The 19540-nt window shown below is 43.6% G+C and overlaps 2 protein-coding genes across 4 annotated transcripts in view; one reads left to right on the forward strand and one right to left on the reverse strand.

Annotated features, from left to right (window-relative positions):
• Positions 1-46: 46 nt before the first annotated feature.
• PFN2 (profilin 2) lies at positions 47-5783 on the forward strand. 2 transcript variants are annotated; one of them, XM_069792998.1, is made up of 3 exons: positions 47-307; positions 1776-1968; positions 3718-5783. In XM_069792998.1, the coding sequence occupies exons 1-3, from the start codon at positions 176-178 to the stop codon at positions 3813-3815; spliced, it is 423 nt and encodes a 140-aa protein (XP_069649099.1). In that variant the 5' UTR covers positions 47-175; the 3' UTR covers positions 3816-5783. The 2 variants fall into 2 exon arrangements, with proteins under 2 accessions (XP_069649099.1, XP_069649100.1); XM_069792999.1 differs by having other exon boundaries at positions 4036-5783.
• Positions 5784-10097: 4314 nt separating this feature from the next.
• The window catches only part of RNF13 (ring finger protein 13), a 46858-nt gene continuing 37415 nt past the window's right edge, over positions 10098-19540 (reverse strand). For both annotated transcript variants that reach the window (XM_069793000.1, XM_069793002.1), the window contains exons 9-10: positions 13310-13390; positions 10098-11572 (exon numbers count right to left, since the gene is read on the reverse strand). In XM_069793000.1, the coding sequence (XP_069649101.1) occupies positions 11208-11572; positions 13310-13390 (446 nt within the window). In that variant the 3' untranslated portion in view covers positions 10098-11207. The remainder of the gene's footprint in view (positions 11573-13309; positions 13391-19540) is intronic.

Below are 19540 nucleotides of genomic sequence, written 5' to 3' on the forward strand. Positions count from 1 at the left end.
CTGGGCTGGGCCGCGCCGCGCCGCTCGCTGCAGCGCTCGGCTCCGCTCCGCCGTCGAGGAGGGAGAGGCGAGAGGAGAGGAGAGGGACGGGACCGCCTCGCCCAGCCCCGCCGCCCGCCGCCCGGCCCGCGCCTCGCCGCCCGCCCCGCTCGCCCCCACCGCCGCCCGCGCGAAGATGGCCGGCTGGCAGAGCTACGTGGACAACCTGATGTGCGATGGCTGCTGCCAGGAGGCCGCCATTGTGGGCTACTGCGACGCCAAGTACGTCTGGGCAGCCACGGCCGGCGGCATCTTCCAGAGCATCACGGTGAGGGCGGCGGCGGCGGCGGGGCGGGAGCCGGGGGAGGGCGAGCCCGCCCGCGGCGCCGGCGGCGCCCGGGGGACGGGGGCACCTTGCGGGGCGGCGGGGGAGGGCGGCGGCGGGGGAGCGAGCCCGAGGGGCCGGGCCGGCCGCGCCGCCTTTTTGTCTGCGGCTGCCGGCGGGAGAGGGGCCCCTTCCCGGGGGCGGGGGCCGGGGCTGCGGCCCGATGCGGCGCGGGGCCGCCGGTGCCGCCGCGCGGGGGCCGCGGGAGCCGGCGGGGCGGCGGGAGAGGAGAGAAGAGGAGAGAAGAGGCCGCGCGGGGCGTGCGCGGCGGGGCTTGCGTAGGGCCGCCCGCGCCCGGGCCCGGCGCTGCGGCGAGGCTTACGTGCGCGGCGTAGGAGGCGTTCGTGAATGCCCACCTCGCCGCCGGCTCCATGTTTTTCACCGCCAAGATGGCGCACTGCCATTGATTCCTCCTTCCCCTCCCCCCCCCCGGCCCTGGCCCGTCCTTCTCGCCCGCCGGCCCCGCTCCCGCCGCCCGCCGGTGCGGGGCCCGCGCCGCCGTTACATAAGGGCCGCACCGGGCCGGCGGCGCGCTGCAGCGCGGCCTGCCCCGGCCGACCCGCCGGCCAGCGCCGCGCCGCGCCCCGCCCCGGGTGCGGCGGGGCCCGGTGCCGGGGCTGGGGCCGCGCGGGGCCGGGCCGGCATCGGGGCGGCCGGGCCCGCCGTGACGCTGCACTTTGAGGCCGCCGCGGCGCGGCCGGGCCCGCGCCCCCCCCCCCCCTCCCCTCACCTCACCCCCGCCTCCTCCCCGCCCGCCCCCCTCGCCGCCGCCCGACCCCCGCGGCCGCGCTCGCCGGGCCCTTGCGCTCTCCCTCGGGCGGGGATGAATGGCGGCGCGGCGCGGCGCGCCCGCCCTCCGCCACACAGCCGAGGCCCGCCACTGCGGCGCGGGCGGGCGCGGTGCCGCGCCGTGCCGCGCCGCGCCGCCGCAGAGGGCGGCCGGGCCGCCGGGAGCTGCCCCGGGCCGTGCGGGGGCCGGCGCAGCTGCTCGGCCGGGGCCGGGCTCGTCCCCCCGGGGGTGCGGGCGGCACCCGAGCCGGCCCTTGGCGCTGGCGGGCCTCGGGCTTCGCGCGGTTGGCGTCCGAGCCGGCGCCTCCCGGCAGGCGGGCGCAGCCCGTGCCCGGCCGGCCCCGGGGGTGCCGAGGCTCCCTGAGGGAGAGCTGGGGTCCGAGGAGGGCCGCGGGGCCCGGGCTGGGAAGCGTGGCGAGGCTGCGGTCCGGCGGGTTGCGGCGTCGAGAAAGCGGTGCGGTAGAAGCTGCGGCTAACAAAGCCCTGCGTTCTGGAGCAGTTCCTGGTGGGAGCAAGGGGACATCTGCCGCCTCGTCCTCTCGGCGCGAGACGGGATGCTTTCTAAATAGGAGCGGAACGCGAAAATGCCGCCGCGCTAACTCTGGGCTTTTTTCTTTGACAGCCAGTAGAAATAGATATGATTGTAGGAAAAGACCGAGAGGGTTTCTTCACCAATGGTCTGACCCTTGGTGCGAAGAAGTGCTCTGTGATCAGAGATAGCCTGTATGTCGATGGCGACTGCACAATGGACATCAGGACAAAGAGTCAAGGTGGTGAGCCGACGTACAATGTTGCTGTAGGCAGAGCTGGCCGAGGTAAGCGTGATTTTCTTTGCTTTCAGATCACTGAATTATGAATGCGGCCCTAAGCATAGACTCCAGCTATTAAGAAAACCAGGCCCCGGTATTTAACGGTTCGTTTCAGGAAGTGACGTAAGGGGGGGTGGATGGCAGCAGTCTGCCTGACAAACTGGGTTTCTGCCTAGGAATCGCACTTGTCCCTGTTCCCACCTGTGATCGCAGCTGGGCCCTGGGCTCTGAAATGGTTAAGCAGATCTCTGGCAGGCAGGAAAGAGCAGACCACGCACGGCTTGAAGCAAGCTTACCAAGTATACGACAACTCGGTATCTAAAGCTTACGGTAGGCTTCTGTTAATGATTGGTAGTGAAACTGGCTTTTCGTTGTAAACTTCTCATCGGAAAGCTTGTTCTGTAAAGATGTGAATTCCTTGTATGAGCTACTCCTACTTGCCTTTTAACAAGTTCTACACTAACTCTTCTTCCACTTCCTATTGAGCACTCTGAAGTCTCTCTTCAGGCAAAAAAGCCTGTCCAATTTGGTATCATGGAGAAACCTGTTTTATGCTAGTACGCCTACTCCTTGTGCTCCTCATTTAACTTCTAGTAAAACATGCTACAGGGAAGGCACTAGGGTTGGATATAGAAAACTTGCCTCAAAATACTGGCTACGAGTAGTATGCCTTGTGTTGAAAAATTATCTGGCCTAGCATTTTTTGGCTGGCCGTAGAGCAAAGGGGTGAGCAATGGACTTTTGCTCGTAAGTATAAAACCAAAACTAGTGCAAAATTTGCCTATAGGATAAAGCTGGGTGGCAATGATAGAAGGAAGAATGTTTGCAGCGCTGAAGTGAAACAAGCGGAGGTCTGACTCGGCTGCAGATTGTGAAATGCCAACAAGAACTGTCTGTCTGAAGCTTTTTGTGAGCAAATTGCTACGGAGATGTACAACCACCTGTAGGCAGGATGACTGCAGTATTTCCAGTTACAGTATTCCTAGCTTGGGAAACAATTGCTGTGCTTGTGGAAGCACAGTGCTTATTGTGTCTGTGTACCTGCTGGTGACATCTGCTGGCAACTCACAAGTGGTGTTTACTGGTGGAGGAGCCTTGGGATGTTCTTGTTTGCAAGACAATTGGGACACTTCACCAAAATCGTGGGATTAGAGAGGGTGTTGGCATTAAAATCTTGCCTGCGTTTTGTCTTATGCAAAAAGCATGTCTTACAGTTGTGTTGTTGCATGAGAAGTCATAGCCCAAGTCGGACCCCATGGGTTTTTTTGCTAGTATCAAGGCAGTCACTCTGGTTCTTAACACCAGTAGTGACCACTACAGATAAGAATACAAGAATATTACCTCTTCTGCTCTTCAGAGTCACAGTTCTTCTACATACTCTACTACTTTTGTCCCTGACAACACTTCCCCCCCCCCCCCCTTGGTTTTTTTAAGATGCAGCCAGGGTTTCCTTGCTGGGTGATGACGGATGGTGCTGATCGTGGAGAGGCACTGTGATGCTTTTTTGAGATAGTTGGTGGCATTTTTCTTAGCAGTGAACTCTTATGACTTGCATAGTTACGTAATATCCCTGAGGATAACTCGTGCCTTCTCCCAGCTCTGTCTACATCTGTATTTTTACAAAACTCCTGTTAAACTAGCTTAATACCCAAATACTAAATCTTGAATTTGAGTGTGTTTATTGCACTGCCTAAAACTTGCATTATTTCCTTGTCTAACACACTCTTTTTAAAACTTTTTTCTTTTCTCTTTCAGTCTTGGTCTTTGTAATGGGCAAAGAAGGGGTCCATGGAGGCGGATTGAATAAGAAGGCATACTCAATGGCAAAATACTTGAGAGACTCTGGGTTCTAGTTGCTAGGCAGACTGTTAAGTATTAGGGGAAGATTGCTATTAAACTTTCCTGGCGGTGAGCTTTAAACCTTACATTCTGGAAACTTTATTAGCAATGCAGGGTGATGGGGTATGAACCTGTGTCTCCTTTGTATCCCTTTGTTGGTGGGGAAAGGTGTTTGTTTTTTTTTTTTTTTCTTTAATTCTGTTCATTTCTGTTTTGTTTCCTTGTGTACTCCAGCATTGGTTATAGTCATGGGAAAGGAAGGTGTCCATGGAGGGACACTCAACAAGAAAGCATATGAACTGGCTTTATACCTGAGGAGGTCTGACGTCTAAGCAGCCTCTCCCCATCCAACTAGCAACTGTCTTCACCACCACCCAGTTGTGTTCAGTGCTACCAGACTGTAGATGGTAGTTTTGTGTTTTTTATTTACCCCATTTCCTAATGTCATAATTCCAGTTACCCTTTGTTCATTTATATGTTAACCACTGTATGTAACCAAGTCCCATTATCTGGCACCATTACTGCACCACAAAGATGATATGCATGATACCTTGAAAAATTCTTGGGAGGGGAATATGCCAAGTGTAGGCTTTGCTTTGTCTTAGCAATTAGTGTGATATTGACAACTAAAACAACTTAAATACTAAACAAGGTGCCGATTGTACAATCTAATTTGATCAATGCCTCTTCAGCACTTTGAGCAGTGACACAGCTCACTAGTCTTCCTTTCATAGAGCATGGTTGGGAGGAAAAAAGTGCATGCATATCTTTACTTCTGTCCCTCTTTTTTTTTTTTTTTTAAATCCACATTTGTTTGCTTACACCCATTTTTATAGTGCCTGGTTTAACCAATTTGCCATTCAAAAGCTATTAATGTTACATTAGTTTTGTCGTTGCACTTCACTGTAGGCTTAAGTCTTTTATTTTTTCTTCACGATGTCTGAAGCTTGTACTGCTTAACGAGTGCAATCACAAAACTATGAAAGGGTACACATGCACTTCCTCCCATGACCTTAAAAACCACCATCCTGAACGAATCCCCAGACATTCCATCATTGCAATAGCTCGGGCACTTTTTTTTTTTTTTTTTTGCCAGCTCCTGTTCTGTAGTTGAATTGTAAAAGGCTGCCATTATGGACATTAGATATCCCAACATAACCATCTGGAGTGTGTCTGGTTTCAGTTTTTCATAGGACCAATTTTAATTTGCAGCTTGGGGGTTGTGGGGGTTTTTTTGTTTTTGTTTTTTAATATGAAACTGCAATGTCATTGTGGAAAACTGCCACCTTCAGCTATACCGGGAGCTCTGACTGACTCCAGTCCTTCTGCCAGATTACTTACTGGTAAAGAGTTTTGCTGCTCTGAAGCCACTGTTTGGATGAAGGTCGGTAGTTTGAAAGCTAAACTGTCAAAATGATGCCATTTCAAATTTAAAATCTTCATTTGGCCTGTCACACCCTTGCTGCAGAAATTATGGAGTGAACTGCCTTGTGCACTAGTCATCTGAAATGTCTGTAACCAAACTCTCAGTTCAGGCACGGTACTAACTTGTATGTCCATTTAAAGAGAACTGCAGAACTCTGTATACAAAAGAATAAATGGGAGATGGTATTGGTTGGAATAACTGACTTGGCTGTCTTGTGATGAATTTTTTAATACGTATTCTGTGCCATACTATTGTTAAAAAAAAAAAATGAACTGTTGCTATTGTGAGATGGATTTTAACTGACTACAAGGGTTTCTTTCGAATGGCACTACTTTAGGGACATTCTAGTATTTGCTTCTGTTGTTGGGCCTTGTGGATAATGTACAGATTTAAACAAATTCTTGTTGCTGATTTGTCCATTTCTTTCCCTGCACTTTGTTACATCTGGGATACAGTCTAACTCATCTGATTTAATATGCATTTCAAAAAATGCCATAACTATTAAAAACACCTTGTTTACAGACAGATGAAATAAATTTATTCCAACCAAACGAAATCAGACTGTTTGTAATTTTTTTTTCCCCTGACAGGAATCCTCTGAGGCCCGTCTGCATTGCATGGCTGGCTACACTAATAGTAGCTAGAATTGCGGTTGTAAGTTCTGCAAGACAGCCGTAGTACAGTAATACAACTGTAGTCAAAGGCCAGGCAGTCTTTGGGGGTAGATCTCTTTAAATTAGGAGATGATTTCTTGGCACTTAACTGCACATTTATCCAACTCCATGGCGAGGGGGTTCTCCTGCCACGTGAATGCCTAATAGGCAGTCCCTGGAACAGAAGCAAGAGGAGACCTTTGCTGCACAATCTGTTCATTAGGGTATGGGGTGGTCTAGCCAGAGTCAACCCACTGCAGGGTAAGAACATGCTCTCCTCAACTAGGGAAGGGAGAGATTTAAGGTCTGTTACCCCAAAAGAATTCCACCTGGCTTCTGGTACTTCTGCTACTGAAGTACTCTGAAAACATGGGCCCTGCGAACAAAGGTGATCATGAACAATGGGAACTTGGGGGATGGGGAAAGAAAGAAAAGTCCAAGCTACAGGAGGTTAATCTTTAGCTAAGGCTATGCTTTTCTTGGTCCTGACAATGCCAGTTATGTGCTGCTTGGGCATTAACATTAAAATGCCTTTGTTCTCTCCTCTCTACCTCTTAATCTTCAGTGTAAGCTTGTACCTGCTCTGCTCCGGGTCTAACTTAAAACCTTTACATACAAAGTGTTTATCTTCTCCTCCAACTACTCGAGTTGCTTAGTGTCTGAACTGTATCCTGCAGCTCTTGGTGCTAAAGTTAGAACAGACTTAACAAGCCCATAGCACTAAGCAAGTTTACATTTAGTAGTAACTAGCAGAGAGTGCAAACCGCTCACTTCCCCCATAAAATTACGTTAGTGTGTGGATCTGTGTTTCACTCTCTATCTAAACTTTGTCTAAACCCAATTTAAAATTGCACTCACATTCTGAATGGATTATTTTTTTTCGGGGGGGTGGGGTGGGGTGTGTGTGCAGTGGGGTGTGTCTGTCCCTGGAGCTTTTCTGTAATAAGGCCATAGCCAGAATTCACTGTAATGGCAGCTCAGGAATAGCCATTAGCAGTACACACCAAGTACTCTTCATCCTATTCCTTATTTATTTTAATGTCATTCCTTTCTGATCAATTCCCCTCTCCTGAGCAGGTCTCTGTATGTATGTCACCTGTATACTTTTTCTTGGTAAGAATTAGGTGTTGCTCAAATTACTTTTTCAAATGCATTTATTGTTGAATTTCCACAGCAGAATGGTGTCTGTGCACCTCATTTGCTAGGGTCTACCTCAGATACCTTTCTTGAATTACCTGGACTCTCAACAAATTTAACCCCCATTTCCAGATAAATAGACAATTTAAATACAAAGGGTTATTCTCCTGTGCTAAAGGTTTGAACACTAAAGTGTGACCTAGGTCAGAAATTTGCGTTTTTTTCCTTGCAAAAAGTTGTTAGAAGAGATACAGTGAAACACTGTCTCAGACATTAAAAAGTTCCGCGTGGAAAAAAAGCTCTCGGATGGCTCATACGCTTTAGAAGTATTGCATCTTTTCTTACATCAGCAGTTCCCAACCGTAAGGAAGCCAAGCACCTGCCCCACTCTGCCCTCTCCCCTCCCCCCCCCTTTTTTTCTTTTGTGGCATATATGTTCTTATTCAAGGCTTGGGTAGAAGAACAGAACTGACATTAGAACAGAACTTACATGAGTGTTTTAAAAAACAGATGAGGATAAAGGAGTAGGAAAGAGGTGCAAACTAAGAGCAATAGAGAAGAGGCAGAATTGCTTCAAAGGGTGGGTTTTTAAGGGTAGTTCTCAAGTTGTTCAACCTCTCCAAACTCAGGAATATCATTCACTATTGACTGAATTGCTTCACTTTCTGAAGGCTCACTTCTATCCCCAATTACTTACACCTCTTAGATTGCATGGCACATGCTGGAAGATGATGAAGGCTGCATTTATGTGCAGAGTATCAGGGCTTTACAAGTTTTTAATGCTGACTTCCAGGCCATTCTAATCAGTCCCTTACTTTCTCTGAAATACATTTCTGAAGTTAATTGTCAGTGTGCTTAGTTTCTGCACTATAATAATTCACAGACAGATTTTAATTATACCAGCCATTATTATTTAGACTTTCAGAGGGTCTTACTTTTATAATGAACATGTTATTTAGAATTGTTAGAATTCAGTAGAAACATTTAACTATCCTGAACTGCTGACCGCATTGCATTTTTAGACATTACCCAATCTTTAATATTCATTATATTATTTTGCATGTAGGTACCCATTATTACCATTTGATTCAAACCCTGGCCCTGGAACTCCCCCAACATTATGCACTGTCAAGGGAGGATAAGCAGAGTTGTTTGTTTTTCTATCTAAAACTTCTCCATTCCTTGATTACTGACCTGTCAAGGAAAACACTTGTCAGACCCATCACTTTTTTCCAGTTGCTTTTTACTGGATTATTCCTGCCCCCAAGCCCCCCTCCAACAAATGGAAGCTTAGTTTCCCTTCTGAGGGCAAGTTTTAATTCCTGTCCTCTTTTGGCTCCTTTTTCAAGTAGTTTGTTCTCATTAAGCAATGAAAGGTTTGGTGCAAGCTTGTTTTGTAAGGAGCTATTCATACTGGTCATACAAATAATATTTTGATAACTGCCAATGATGCCTGAGCTGTTTTATGCAGAGGGATGATATGTGTCAGAGGTCCCATGAAATACTTTTAACTTCAGACACTAGTTACAACTACTTATTAGAAGAAATTTTTTCAACTAGGCAATCAAGTATGAACCACTTTAAAGCACGAACATCCTGTTCTCGAAGACAGGCAGAGACTGAAGTTAGATCAACAGACTTCACATAAGCAAAAAACCCCGGGAGTCAGCTGTTTGTGGCGTATGGTGAGAAAATGGTGCTACTTCATGTGGATAATGTAGTAGGTCATAGCCCAAAGAAAAATCCGTATTTTATCTTTTCCTGTGGGTTTGGAGAGGCCATACCTTTGGAGACGGAAGATTGATCCAGCAAGTTTTAATGAAGTATGCAAGTTCTACTTAGAAATGCTAAGAGATACTTAACCTTCCAAAGTATTTCTAATAATAAAGTGCTATTCCTGCTTTAATCTTCATTTTCATTCTCACTGGCAACGGCAACTGACAGACTGTATCTGTGGCACAAGGGACGTATAGCAAGGGGAGTATCACTATGATGTTTACTACCAAGGCCTGCTGAAATAAAATTTACATTAATACCATCAGGAAATTTAGAAAATGGAACAGTTTTTTTTTTTAAATGTACAGTGTATTTGCGATGGAAACAGAATACCCTTTGCTCCACACACTTCCTCTGTATAGCATGGAGGATAGCAGGTGAGAAATTGGTAAGAGTGTAATTTTACTTTTTCCCATTGCAGCAAATACTACAACCAGAGTTACATATGGCATAGGTTATAAAATTTACTTCAGTTCATGGTTCTGGATCTCTTCAGGTTTTGGGGTGCCTGAAATACAGTTATGAATAAACACATACTCAAAACATACAAACAGCAGGAACCTATTTTAAGAAACACCTTTCAGCTTAGTAAATTTTCAGAAATCAGTTTTCACATTTAGACTTAGACATAAGCAAGCTGAAGTGGAATTTCACATGGTGAAAATACAGTAATACATTATTTGTTGTTAACGCCATGGATTGCTGGTGGCAGTGGAGATGAAGGTGAATCATTCTTTCATTGTTATCCTTTTACCATGCCTCATTCTGCAAAATAAACTCTCTCTGCTCTTAGCCAGTCCCAGAGAATTGATTTCCATTGCCAGGTTGAGGCAAGGAGGGTGTAGCTGCACTGTGTATTAGGTCAGAAATAACAAAAATGGAAACACCTCACCTGTCATCACCTCAGTCGGGGATTTGGTGTTTTCTGACTTCCAGAACACAGGCTCACAGACTGCAGCTCTAAAGGTGTTGGCAGGTAGGCAGGAAATATTAATAGCACTCTGGTCCTCCTTCCCTCTCCCCCATACAAATTACAGGTACAGACCCAGACTGATTCCAACTTCTCAAACTAAAAGTGAACAAAAATTAAGGTTTTCTATGTAACTTAGTTCTCCTGCATATAGCACTGACGAGTGCAGCACTTTGTACTGTGATACACAGCACAACGTAGGTTAATGTTTACCAAGGGATCTTGACAGTTGCATGTTCTGGATATTTAAAAATACTTGAACTTTAGTAATAAATGTAGAATAGTACACAATGAATGTAAGTAATGCAAAAGTTCAATAAATTCCTTTTGATACTTAAAGTGGAAAACATGTTTATTAACATTCTTTCAAGCTTTCCTTATTCAAGGCCATATAAAAAAATCTCTGCATTTTGAGTATACGTATGTTTTTACTTTCTACATAGTTACAGAGGTATTATATAGCATTTTTTTTTCATGATACACTGGTAAGTACTGAGTTCTGTTAAACAGTTATAAGCACTTGTTTTCAAATTCGGTACTTGAAAAGAACAATTTTTTTATATACATAGTTTAGCAGACTAATGCAGCATAAAATGCTCTTTAGTAAGAGGTATATGAGTTGAGGATCAATAGAATACTTACCTAAAATTATTTTTCTATGTGGAACAAAACCTCTGTTTTGATCACACGCTCCCCCCGCCCCAACTCCCCCATCATTGCTGGAAACCAGACCACCTCGTAGTAGCAAGTAGGGATAATTAATGAGTTTATGGTAGATCTTACCTTGTGAATTGCTCAAAACTAAACATACGTTCTAAGTTTCCTTATCCTAGGAATTGCTTAGTGGAACTGCTTAAACTCAGATACTGTGGCAAACTCCAAAGGATTATGTGGAATCGCTGCTTTGAGATAAAAGTGGAATTTCTTCTGCTTTGTTCTTATATACCAGCTTATAGAATATTGATCTGTTCTACATTTTTCTTTCAGTAGTGGTGACAGTTTATAGGAAAACTCTATACACACATGCAAATACATTTTTTGTTGGGCTTGAGGGGTAACACATACCATACATGTAATAAATATTGCTATCAGTATGACCCAGTTGTAGCTACAAAATGGAAAAAAATTACTTCCAGGTAAATCCCATTTCAGCAAGATACATTTAGAGTCTGTGTGATATTTCTATTGATATAAACTATTGACATTATTCATGAGCATTGTGAAGTCCAGTTAAACTGTTCATTTTGAAGACAGAACGTGTGACAATACCTGAATCAAAAATAAATCTATCTGTAATGATTTAACCATAGTACTACTACATGAACTGCTGCTCCTATTGAAGAAACCAAATAGATTACAGATTAAAATATATTCCCTACATAAAGGTTTGTAAAGTATAGCCTTAAGAACTCTTTTGTTCATACACTATTCAGCATTAGTAGTCTCAAACAGTATTTGCCACTCTGTACTCCCTTTCATCATTGGGCTGTAGTTGAACCACTACACTTTCTTCGTTTATTCCATTTTCTGCATCACTGCTATCAATATTGTCATTGTCATCTTCCTCATATTCTGAGGACTCGGTCATGTTCTGATGGGAATGCGATTCTGACAAAGCCCCGAATGACTGAGTACTAACTGAGGCTAACGGTCTAAGCAAAGGAGTATTTTCAGATACTTCATTCTCTTCTTGACTACTGTCTGTTTCAGAGTCAGAGTCCCCCTGAGAAGGGACTACTTTCTGCTTACATACAGGACATGTTTTTTTTGTTTTTGTCAGCCACGGGTCCACACACTTGCAGTGATATGCTGTTAGAAAACAAAATACAAGTATATCATTATCTAAGTGAAAAGTATAAGAAAACCTGCTAAACTGTATTTATGTTTAGTAACACAGGCAAGTTTACAACTTCACTCATACAGAGAATATTAGTCAGAAGTCTGTTGGCCATGTAGACTGTCCATCCTTATGTACAGAACACCTAAGAGTTAGGATCTTGGATATATGCAATAAATACCTATTTCCTCTATGAATTAATCTGAGAGCAGTCCTGCAATGGGCCACATTTGACAAAATAAATTTAAAAGCTTCTTGAGGAATTATACCCATCTTGCAGCAGACACGCCCACTACCATTATCCTCATAATGCCTCTAACCTCCAATTTGTATCGAAGCCCCTTGTTATTTAATAAAATTACTGCATGATTCTGCAGATTTTAAAGTAGGTCTACAATTGGCACTGCATATATGCTGGCCTTGTTTAAAAAGATGTGTTTGAAAGTGTCTGTCTTATGGTATTAAAAACTTATCTCTGCTTATTAGCAGAGACTTCTATCTGGCAAAGAACTAAGTATTTACAAGGGCAAGCATGTTGTGTTTAGTACCTGTTCAAGCACGTTAGTAGCATGTTCTTCATGAGAACTGACAGTGGTGTTTTGTTGTTGTTTTTTTATTTGTCAGCAATCTTTGATATTGGTGATCAAGTTTAGTTAACTTTGCAGTCCCTAGCTGGAACAGATGCTATGGATCTGTTCTTTCTTTTCTGAAAATTCTTTGTTTGTCAGCCTGTTTTGAAATTGTTTTTTATGACTGAGGGTCTACAAAGCTCAGTGTCATCTGCTGTGTTCACTGTGGACATGAGACTGTAACATCAGTTGCCTCTTTTCTTACACCTCTTTGTGATGTGGTATTTGCTGTTGCAGTGCCTGGTCAAAGCAGGAATTTAATGAGAAAAAGCTAGGTAAAACTGCACCCAGCTAAAATGTCTGTAATATAGTTAATGGACTGGGAGGTAGAGTCTCAAGCTAGGAAGGATGAATCCTATCTTTCTTGATAGATTTTACACAGCTTTTATCAAAAAAATGTTTCAATTTAGAGAGGCTCTTGGGCCTAGGCCTCTTCCAGATTTCTAGATATAAGCTCTTAAAATGCTTCTTGTACTTGCATGCAGTTAAGAGCAGTCTTGTCTTGTGGACAGGTATATATGTGACTACTAGATATACCTTTTGCAGTGGACTGTATTTGAGAAAGACTGTTCAGACAGCGCACAACTTGTCACAGTAAAAATATTCCACTAATTTTTTGCACTGACAACACTGACTTCCAAGTACAGTCAAGGCAGTGGTCTATTTAGCTTCAGGCTACGGGACAGACTGTATCCCTTCATCTCTCTATGTCACTAATAGCTGAATTACATTTTATGGTTTAATTGTCCTGGAGAAAGCAAAAGCCTTTTTTTGTTTTTTAAAATGTAAAAACTAACTCTGGAATGTGTTTCCCTATTAAATACCAAGATTAAGGGGACAGCGTCAGATTTTCTTTCATGTGGACACCCAAAGAAAAATGCAAAGTGGGAATGTTAGCCTTTTTGCTTTTAAAAAGAGAAAAAAGTTTGCTCTTGTCCCAATTTGTATATACACTCCTGCATATTAGCAAAAATAAATTTTTATAAATCAATCAATAAACATATTCACTGTGGGGTTTAGACACGGTGTTTTAGAGAGCTGTTTTAATACAAATACCAAACCTAAAATACGGCTGCTTACCATGAGAACACGGAAGGATTCTGAGCTTGTCTCCATCCTCGTATTCATCCAGACAAATGGCACATACATCATATTCATCTCCTGCAGCACATAATTGAGAATCAGTTTAACTTTAAAAGATTTGCAACAGACCTTCTCAAACACACACATACAGGTTCTCTTGGTTAGTTTCACAGGTTGAAGAAACTACTACTCTTCCTTGTCCATGCAAGGGGCAAGTTCTCTGAAGCTATATAGTTGACTGCTATGTTTCTCTCATTAGGACTATAGCTTATTCACTTTCCCTTCAGGTTAATAAAAATGTTTTAAACTGTGTGAAGTGCTGTCTCTGTAATATTCTATCATTCTTATTAAAAGATAAAAGGATTTAAAATACAGGATTCACTTTATTATATAGGTATGAATAAGTTATTGAGAAAACTTAGGCAGAAAAATAGCAACAAAGACAACTGGGTAAAAAAGCGGATTAATAATCAAGAATGATAGTCTAGTCACAGGAGGAAGTTTATGTTATTTTGTAATTCAAACCTCACAAATAAGATATACATTACTGACAGTATTGACATTATGTACACTGTTGTGATACATTATATGACCAAAATATAAACACTTTTTAGAAGTCAATGTATTCCTCTTTCACATGGTCCTTTCATCAATCCAAATGGTTCTTTCCAATTTCCTGGAAGATGCTGGCCCTCTAAAGTTTGCAGTTAAACCAGCAGCTTATGTCCTTCCTGTGATTTAACCCCAGCCGGCAGCTCAGCCCCACACAGCCGCTCGCTCACTCCCCTCCAGTGGGATGGGGGAGAGAACCGGAAGGGTAAAAGTAAGAAAACTTGTGGGCTGAGATAAAGACGGTTTAATACGTAAAGCAAAAGCCTCGCATGCAAGCAAAGCAAAACAAGGCATTTGCATTCATTCACCACTTCCCATGGGCAGGCAGGTATTCAGCCATCCCCAGGAAAGCAGAGCTCCATCACATGTAACAGTGACTTGGCAAGACAAACACCATCACTCTGAACGTCCCCCCTTGCTCCTTCTTCCCCCAGCTTTTATTGCTGGGCACAACATGGTGTTGGATGCCCCTCCAGTCAGTTGGGGCAGCTGTCCTGGCTGACCCCCTCTCCCAGCTCCTTGTGCAGCCCCAGCTGCTGGCTGGCAGGGCAGGGTGAGGAGCAGAACAGCCCTTGGTGCTGTGCGAGCACCACTCAGCCATAACTAACACATCCCCGTGTTACCAACACTGTTTCCAGCACAAACCCCAAAGGTAGCCCCATACCAGCTACTATGAAGAAAATTAACTCTATCCCAACCAAAACCGATACAGTCCTTTTCACAGATGAAGTTACTGCAAAGTTGTAAAATACCACAATTTTCAGTGTTGACTTTTTCCTCCTAACCTATGTGTCATTGAATATTTATATACAATATTTAGATAGACTTCTTGTCCTGTCACTGGACACCACTGGAAAGAGCCTGGCTCCATTTTTTGCACCCTGCCTTAGCTATTTATACACATTGGAGAGATCCCCCTGAGCCTTCTCTTCCCCACGCTGAACAGTCCCAGCTCTTTCAGCCTCTCCTCATAGGAAATATGCTCCAGTCCACTAATCTTCATGTTCTCTCACTCGACTCTCTCCAGTAGCTCCATGTCTCTGTGTCTAGTTCTGGGCTTCCCAGTACAGGAGAGAGCTGACATTATTCTTATTCCATCTTTTGTTTCCTTAGCTTCAGAAACTTAAGTCCAACAGCCTTCAGCCTAACCAACATCTAGTACAACTGCTGGAGCTAGAAAGCTTCCAGGAATTCAGCAGAACTTATTCCACAAACGTGTACATTCACAATGTGCATGCATGTGTGTTTCTCAAGATAGCTGAAGGCACTTGCTCTTTAGCCTCATTTTTCAAAGGTGGCACGATATCCTGAATAACAACAATTCTTGCAGATCTCTTAGTTTCATACATATATAATGCTTTTCATGGTTATACAGCAGGTATTTTTGTTGGCAAAGGGGTGGAGAAACTGGTGAAGAGAACAGCCTAGAGATGTTGGCAAAAGACGAAACAGTAGAAAGCAGAACAAAGCAGTGAGAGAACAAATACAAATCCATGGTATGTTTCTTAAATTTAAACTACCTCCCTCAATGCATATGCATTCGAAGACATCTCTCCCTCTGGGTGAGGACAGAAAGTCTTGAACCTTTGGGTGCCTTCCTTGCCCATGTGAATCTAGGATTCTCCTCTGTGAAGCATATACAAGCTCAACAGAAGGGGGAGAGAGAATGGCCCTTCCCAGAGTGGCCCACAACTTAAGTTAGGTCACATAATGAATGATAAGCTATGTAAATAAAGAGAAAACAGGATCAAATATAGCATGGCCCTAGTAAAGGTAGACAATGCCTTTGCAAACTGATTTCTAGAAATATGACATCTTATCTATGTGGACTTTGGTATAATATTCAGTGAAGTTCTATATGTGAAAATGATTGCTCCTTGTCAGTAAGATAAGCAAGGATTAGTAGATGGACCTGAATAAATGGAAGTTGCTACTGGTGGTGTTGGAAGAAGTTCATTAGGCTGAAGGAGAGTTAATCGGTATTGTCTTTTTACAACATTGCTTTGGAATAATACTGATACAAAAACAAGGAGTGTATCAATTATACATATATGAGACGATTAAGTAGGCATCATCAGGAAGGTAACTGGGATAGCACAGAAAAATCTGTAAATCTGGAATAATGGTACATGAATGAAATTCAATACTATAGCATGCAAGTGCATCCATTTAGGGATTACGTCCTTGCGGATTTTTAGCTGAGATTTCATCAGTTATAAAAAAAATTGAGAAGAAACAGAGTATACTGACCACTACAGTGTTCCTAATGTGATACAACTGGGAAAAATAAAAATGCAACAGTAGGAAACATCAAGAGTAGTCTTCCCAGAAGCAGTAAGTACTGTTCAGTAGTCTGTAACATGGCCACCCGTATCTTCAAAAGATTCATTCAAACAGAAACAAAGAAAGTATATCATGAGCACATAACAGAGAAACTATCATGCAAGAAAAAAAAATAGCCTGATAATTTTAATCTAACAATCTGAAGACTGAAAGGAGATTCAGCTTTCTCTATAAACACCACAAAGGAGCAATACCATCGACAGAGAGAAGCAGGGCAGGGTGGTGGGGCAGAGAAAAAAGAGCTATCATCTGACCAGGAATCATTAGGTTGGAAGTGAAAAGAAAGCTTGACCACTGGAGCAGTGAGATTCTGAACTAGCCTTTCAGGACCATCAGAAGGTCATCATGGTAAAGGGCCAAACCTAGCCCTTTCTCCCAACCTAGTTTGGCTTTAGATACATGACACAGGAAATCCCTAAGAGAATAGCATCTGGAAGGAGATGGAAACAGACATCTTAATCCTAGAAGACATTGGAGGGAACTGAACCTAGATCCCTCAATTCCTGTCTAAGACTGTCAATTACTACGCTCTATTATTAAAGGCGAGTAGTGCAAAGTGCATCTTTAGGAAAAAAAAAAAAAAGAAAAAAAGTAGCTCCATTTCATTTTGTAAGAAGCCGTATTTCATTATATGCCTTGTGAATACTTACCTGGTCAAGCCCTGAGAGGTACTTAAGCCATGAAATGGTCCCTGTCACTGCTTGGATCCCTTGCTTTGACATGAGCTGGGTTGAGTATTTGCTCAGCTCTGTCAAGGCTGGAAAAGTTCTGGCCATGTGCACAAAGCCACTGTATCTGCAAAAGTTAGTGAACTCTTCTTTCATACACCTCTTGCAACTTAGACACATACAGTGCTGCTACTCACTATTTCCAGATGGTACTTCTCCTATTATGCCATTAGCACTTTATTTAGACAACTGAAACTTACTGTCTTAACACTGTCCAGTACTGCAACATCTCTTCACAAGCAGCTGCTTGCTAGGGCTGCACACTCTCCTGACCACACAGCATTCCTTAGATGCCCAAACTACAGTGTACCAGAAAAAAAAATTAGTCTGGCCCAGCCTACCTCTCCCCCTATTAAGTCCTCCCCATCACACGGTTAGAAGCACATGTGCCAGCAGACTAAACTGCAAGCTTTCCTATCACTTGACTAACACATGTTTGGTTGAGGGACTGGGTAGTTACAGGGTCAACTGATCCAATGCGTATTTGTACATCCTATCATAAGAGCAGTCATGTGCTCAACATGCGGTGCTAGAGCGCCTGCATCCTGGTTATACACTTTGTGATAAGGAAAGGCACCAATGATAGTGCCTCAGGAAAAAAAGACTATATGGCCCACCTTGCCCAAAGGATGGACACCCCAGATACAGCCTGCAATATCCTGGGGGTGGTCCCAAAGAACTATGTCACTCTCTCTACATATTTTGGCTAAGTATTTGCAATAGCACTCCTAACCCACTAAGTGTGCCTGTTCCCAACCTGTACTGTCTTCACAGCTGCTTCTTAATTTTCCCATGCTCAGCAGTTTACATTTTCACCATATTCAGGGCTAGGTAAGATTCTGGGTTTTACCATACAGCAGAGGAGCTAGGGAAGTAAGGAGATGTAGATCCCCATCAGAAAGAGTACGTGCAGAGAAGGTTCACTTGTATATCAAAATACAAGTGGGAAAAAAGCATACAGCAAGGCAGAGACCCCTCTAAGAGAAATGAAGCCCCTGTGATCTTGTCACCTCAAGGTAAAAGAAAGAAGGGTTGAGACAGCGTATCTTGTTCCCAGTGCTCCTCAGAGCAGCTTTCCCCATCTCCTTCCAACCTCTTCCAGTTCCTTCTAAATTCCACCTAACCTGAGCCCCACCCATCTCACAAGTGTTAGCTCATCAGCCAACCTCACAACTCAATTCTCTACTCCTGTTCCCCGCAGTGCCAACTTAATCCTCTCCCAGTAAACTTATACCAAGTCTTTTCTGAACTGCCCGCTGCACTAAAACTTCCTTGCTGCACATCACTGAGATTTGACATTGGAGATGTCAGATTTAAGTGCATAAGACTGACGAGTGCTAGAGCTAGAGATAACAGCCTCAAAAATCCCTCACTTACTTAGTTCACCTTTCAACACACACACATCACACACAGTAACTTGTGACACGACACTTTTTAGCACAAATTTAGTCTGGGTTTTTTTTTTCCCATAGCAATTCCCATGTTACTTCCCAAAGCACTGTCCAGATTACATACATGAGACTGAGATCAACGGGGGACAAATCAGAGGCACAGTTCACACAAGCTTGTTCAAAAGAGTTGATATAATACACAAGTTATCAAAGTGTTGTTTTGGGGCAAAGGTGGAAATAATGGGGCAGATTTCAATAATGTGTAGCTATAGCAGGCCCACATTTGGGTCATGAGCTTATCCTACGTTATCAAGAAGCTTGCAAATGAAGGAAGCAGGCAGATTTTGCATTACTCAGGGATGTCATTTCAACACAAAAAGCTCAAGCAGTAGAAGAGCTTTCCCTTTACTGTAATGAAACTACATGGCAGGAGAGAATTTCTGGAAACTCAGCTCAAAATTTCTTTTGATACCATGCTGCTAAACCTAATGGTTTTCTACAGATGGCAAGAGTAGCTACATTGGGTATTTAGAGTCAGTTTTCAAAGAACAACTTAGTTTTCATATGCAACTCAGCATGGTTGTTCTGTATCTGTTTAGCACATGTAAGGAGACTAAGTACATCACAGGAGGAAAATTAAGAGCTGTGCACCAGCAACAGAAGAGCTGAGCTTTCCAGGGAAGCTGCAGAAAGCTAACAGAAATAACACTGGTGACTCATCAGTGAGGTAGAGGCACAAAAGATTAATCGCTATCATCAGCTCAGATTTCGAGTATTACATGAAAGTCAGTTTTCAGGGAAAGAGAATCAGCAAAACAAAGTTGTTCAGTGACAGAAAAGAGGCAAAGATGCTCTATTTTTTTGTTTATATGTTCAGAATAAGATCATTAATAAATAAACCACAAATGTTAAAAATTCAATACAAAGTTCTAAAAAGGAACTTGACCAGGATTTTTCATTAACTGTGTAACAATATACTTTGCTGAGAAAAAACCCAAACTTTCTTTGTAGATGTTAAAAAAAATCTTAAGCATTTTTAATTCCAAAACGCAGAAACCTGCCAGTCAAATAAATCCAGTGTAACAGCTTCTCCCTTTTAGTCTGTAAACAATCTTTAACTCGCATGATTAGTCTTGATCATGTTTAAATACTTT

The sequence above is a fragment of the Haliaeetus albicilla genome, chromosome 9, assembly GCF_947461875.1.
Source record: "Haliaeetus albicilla chromosome 9, bHalAlb1.1, whole genome shotgun sequence".
NCBI lineage: Eukaryota > Metazoa > Chordata > Aves > Accipitriformes > Accipitridae > Haliaeetus > Haliaeetus albicilla.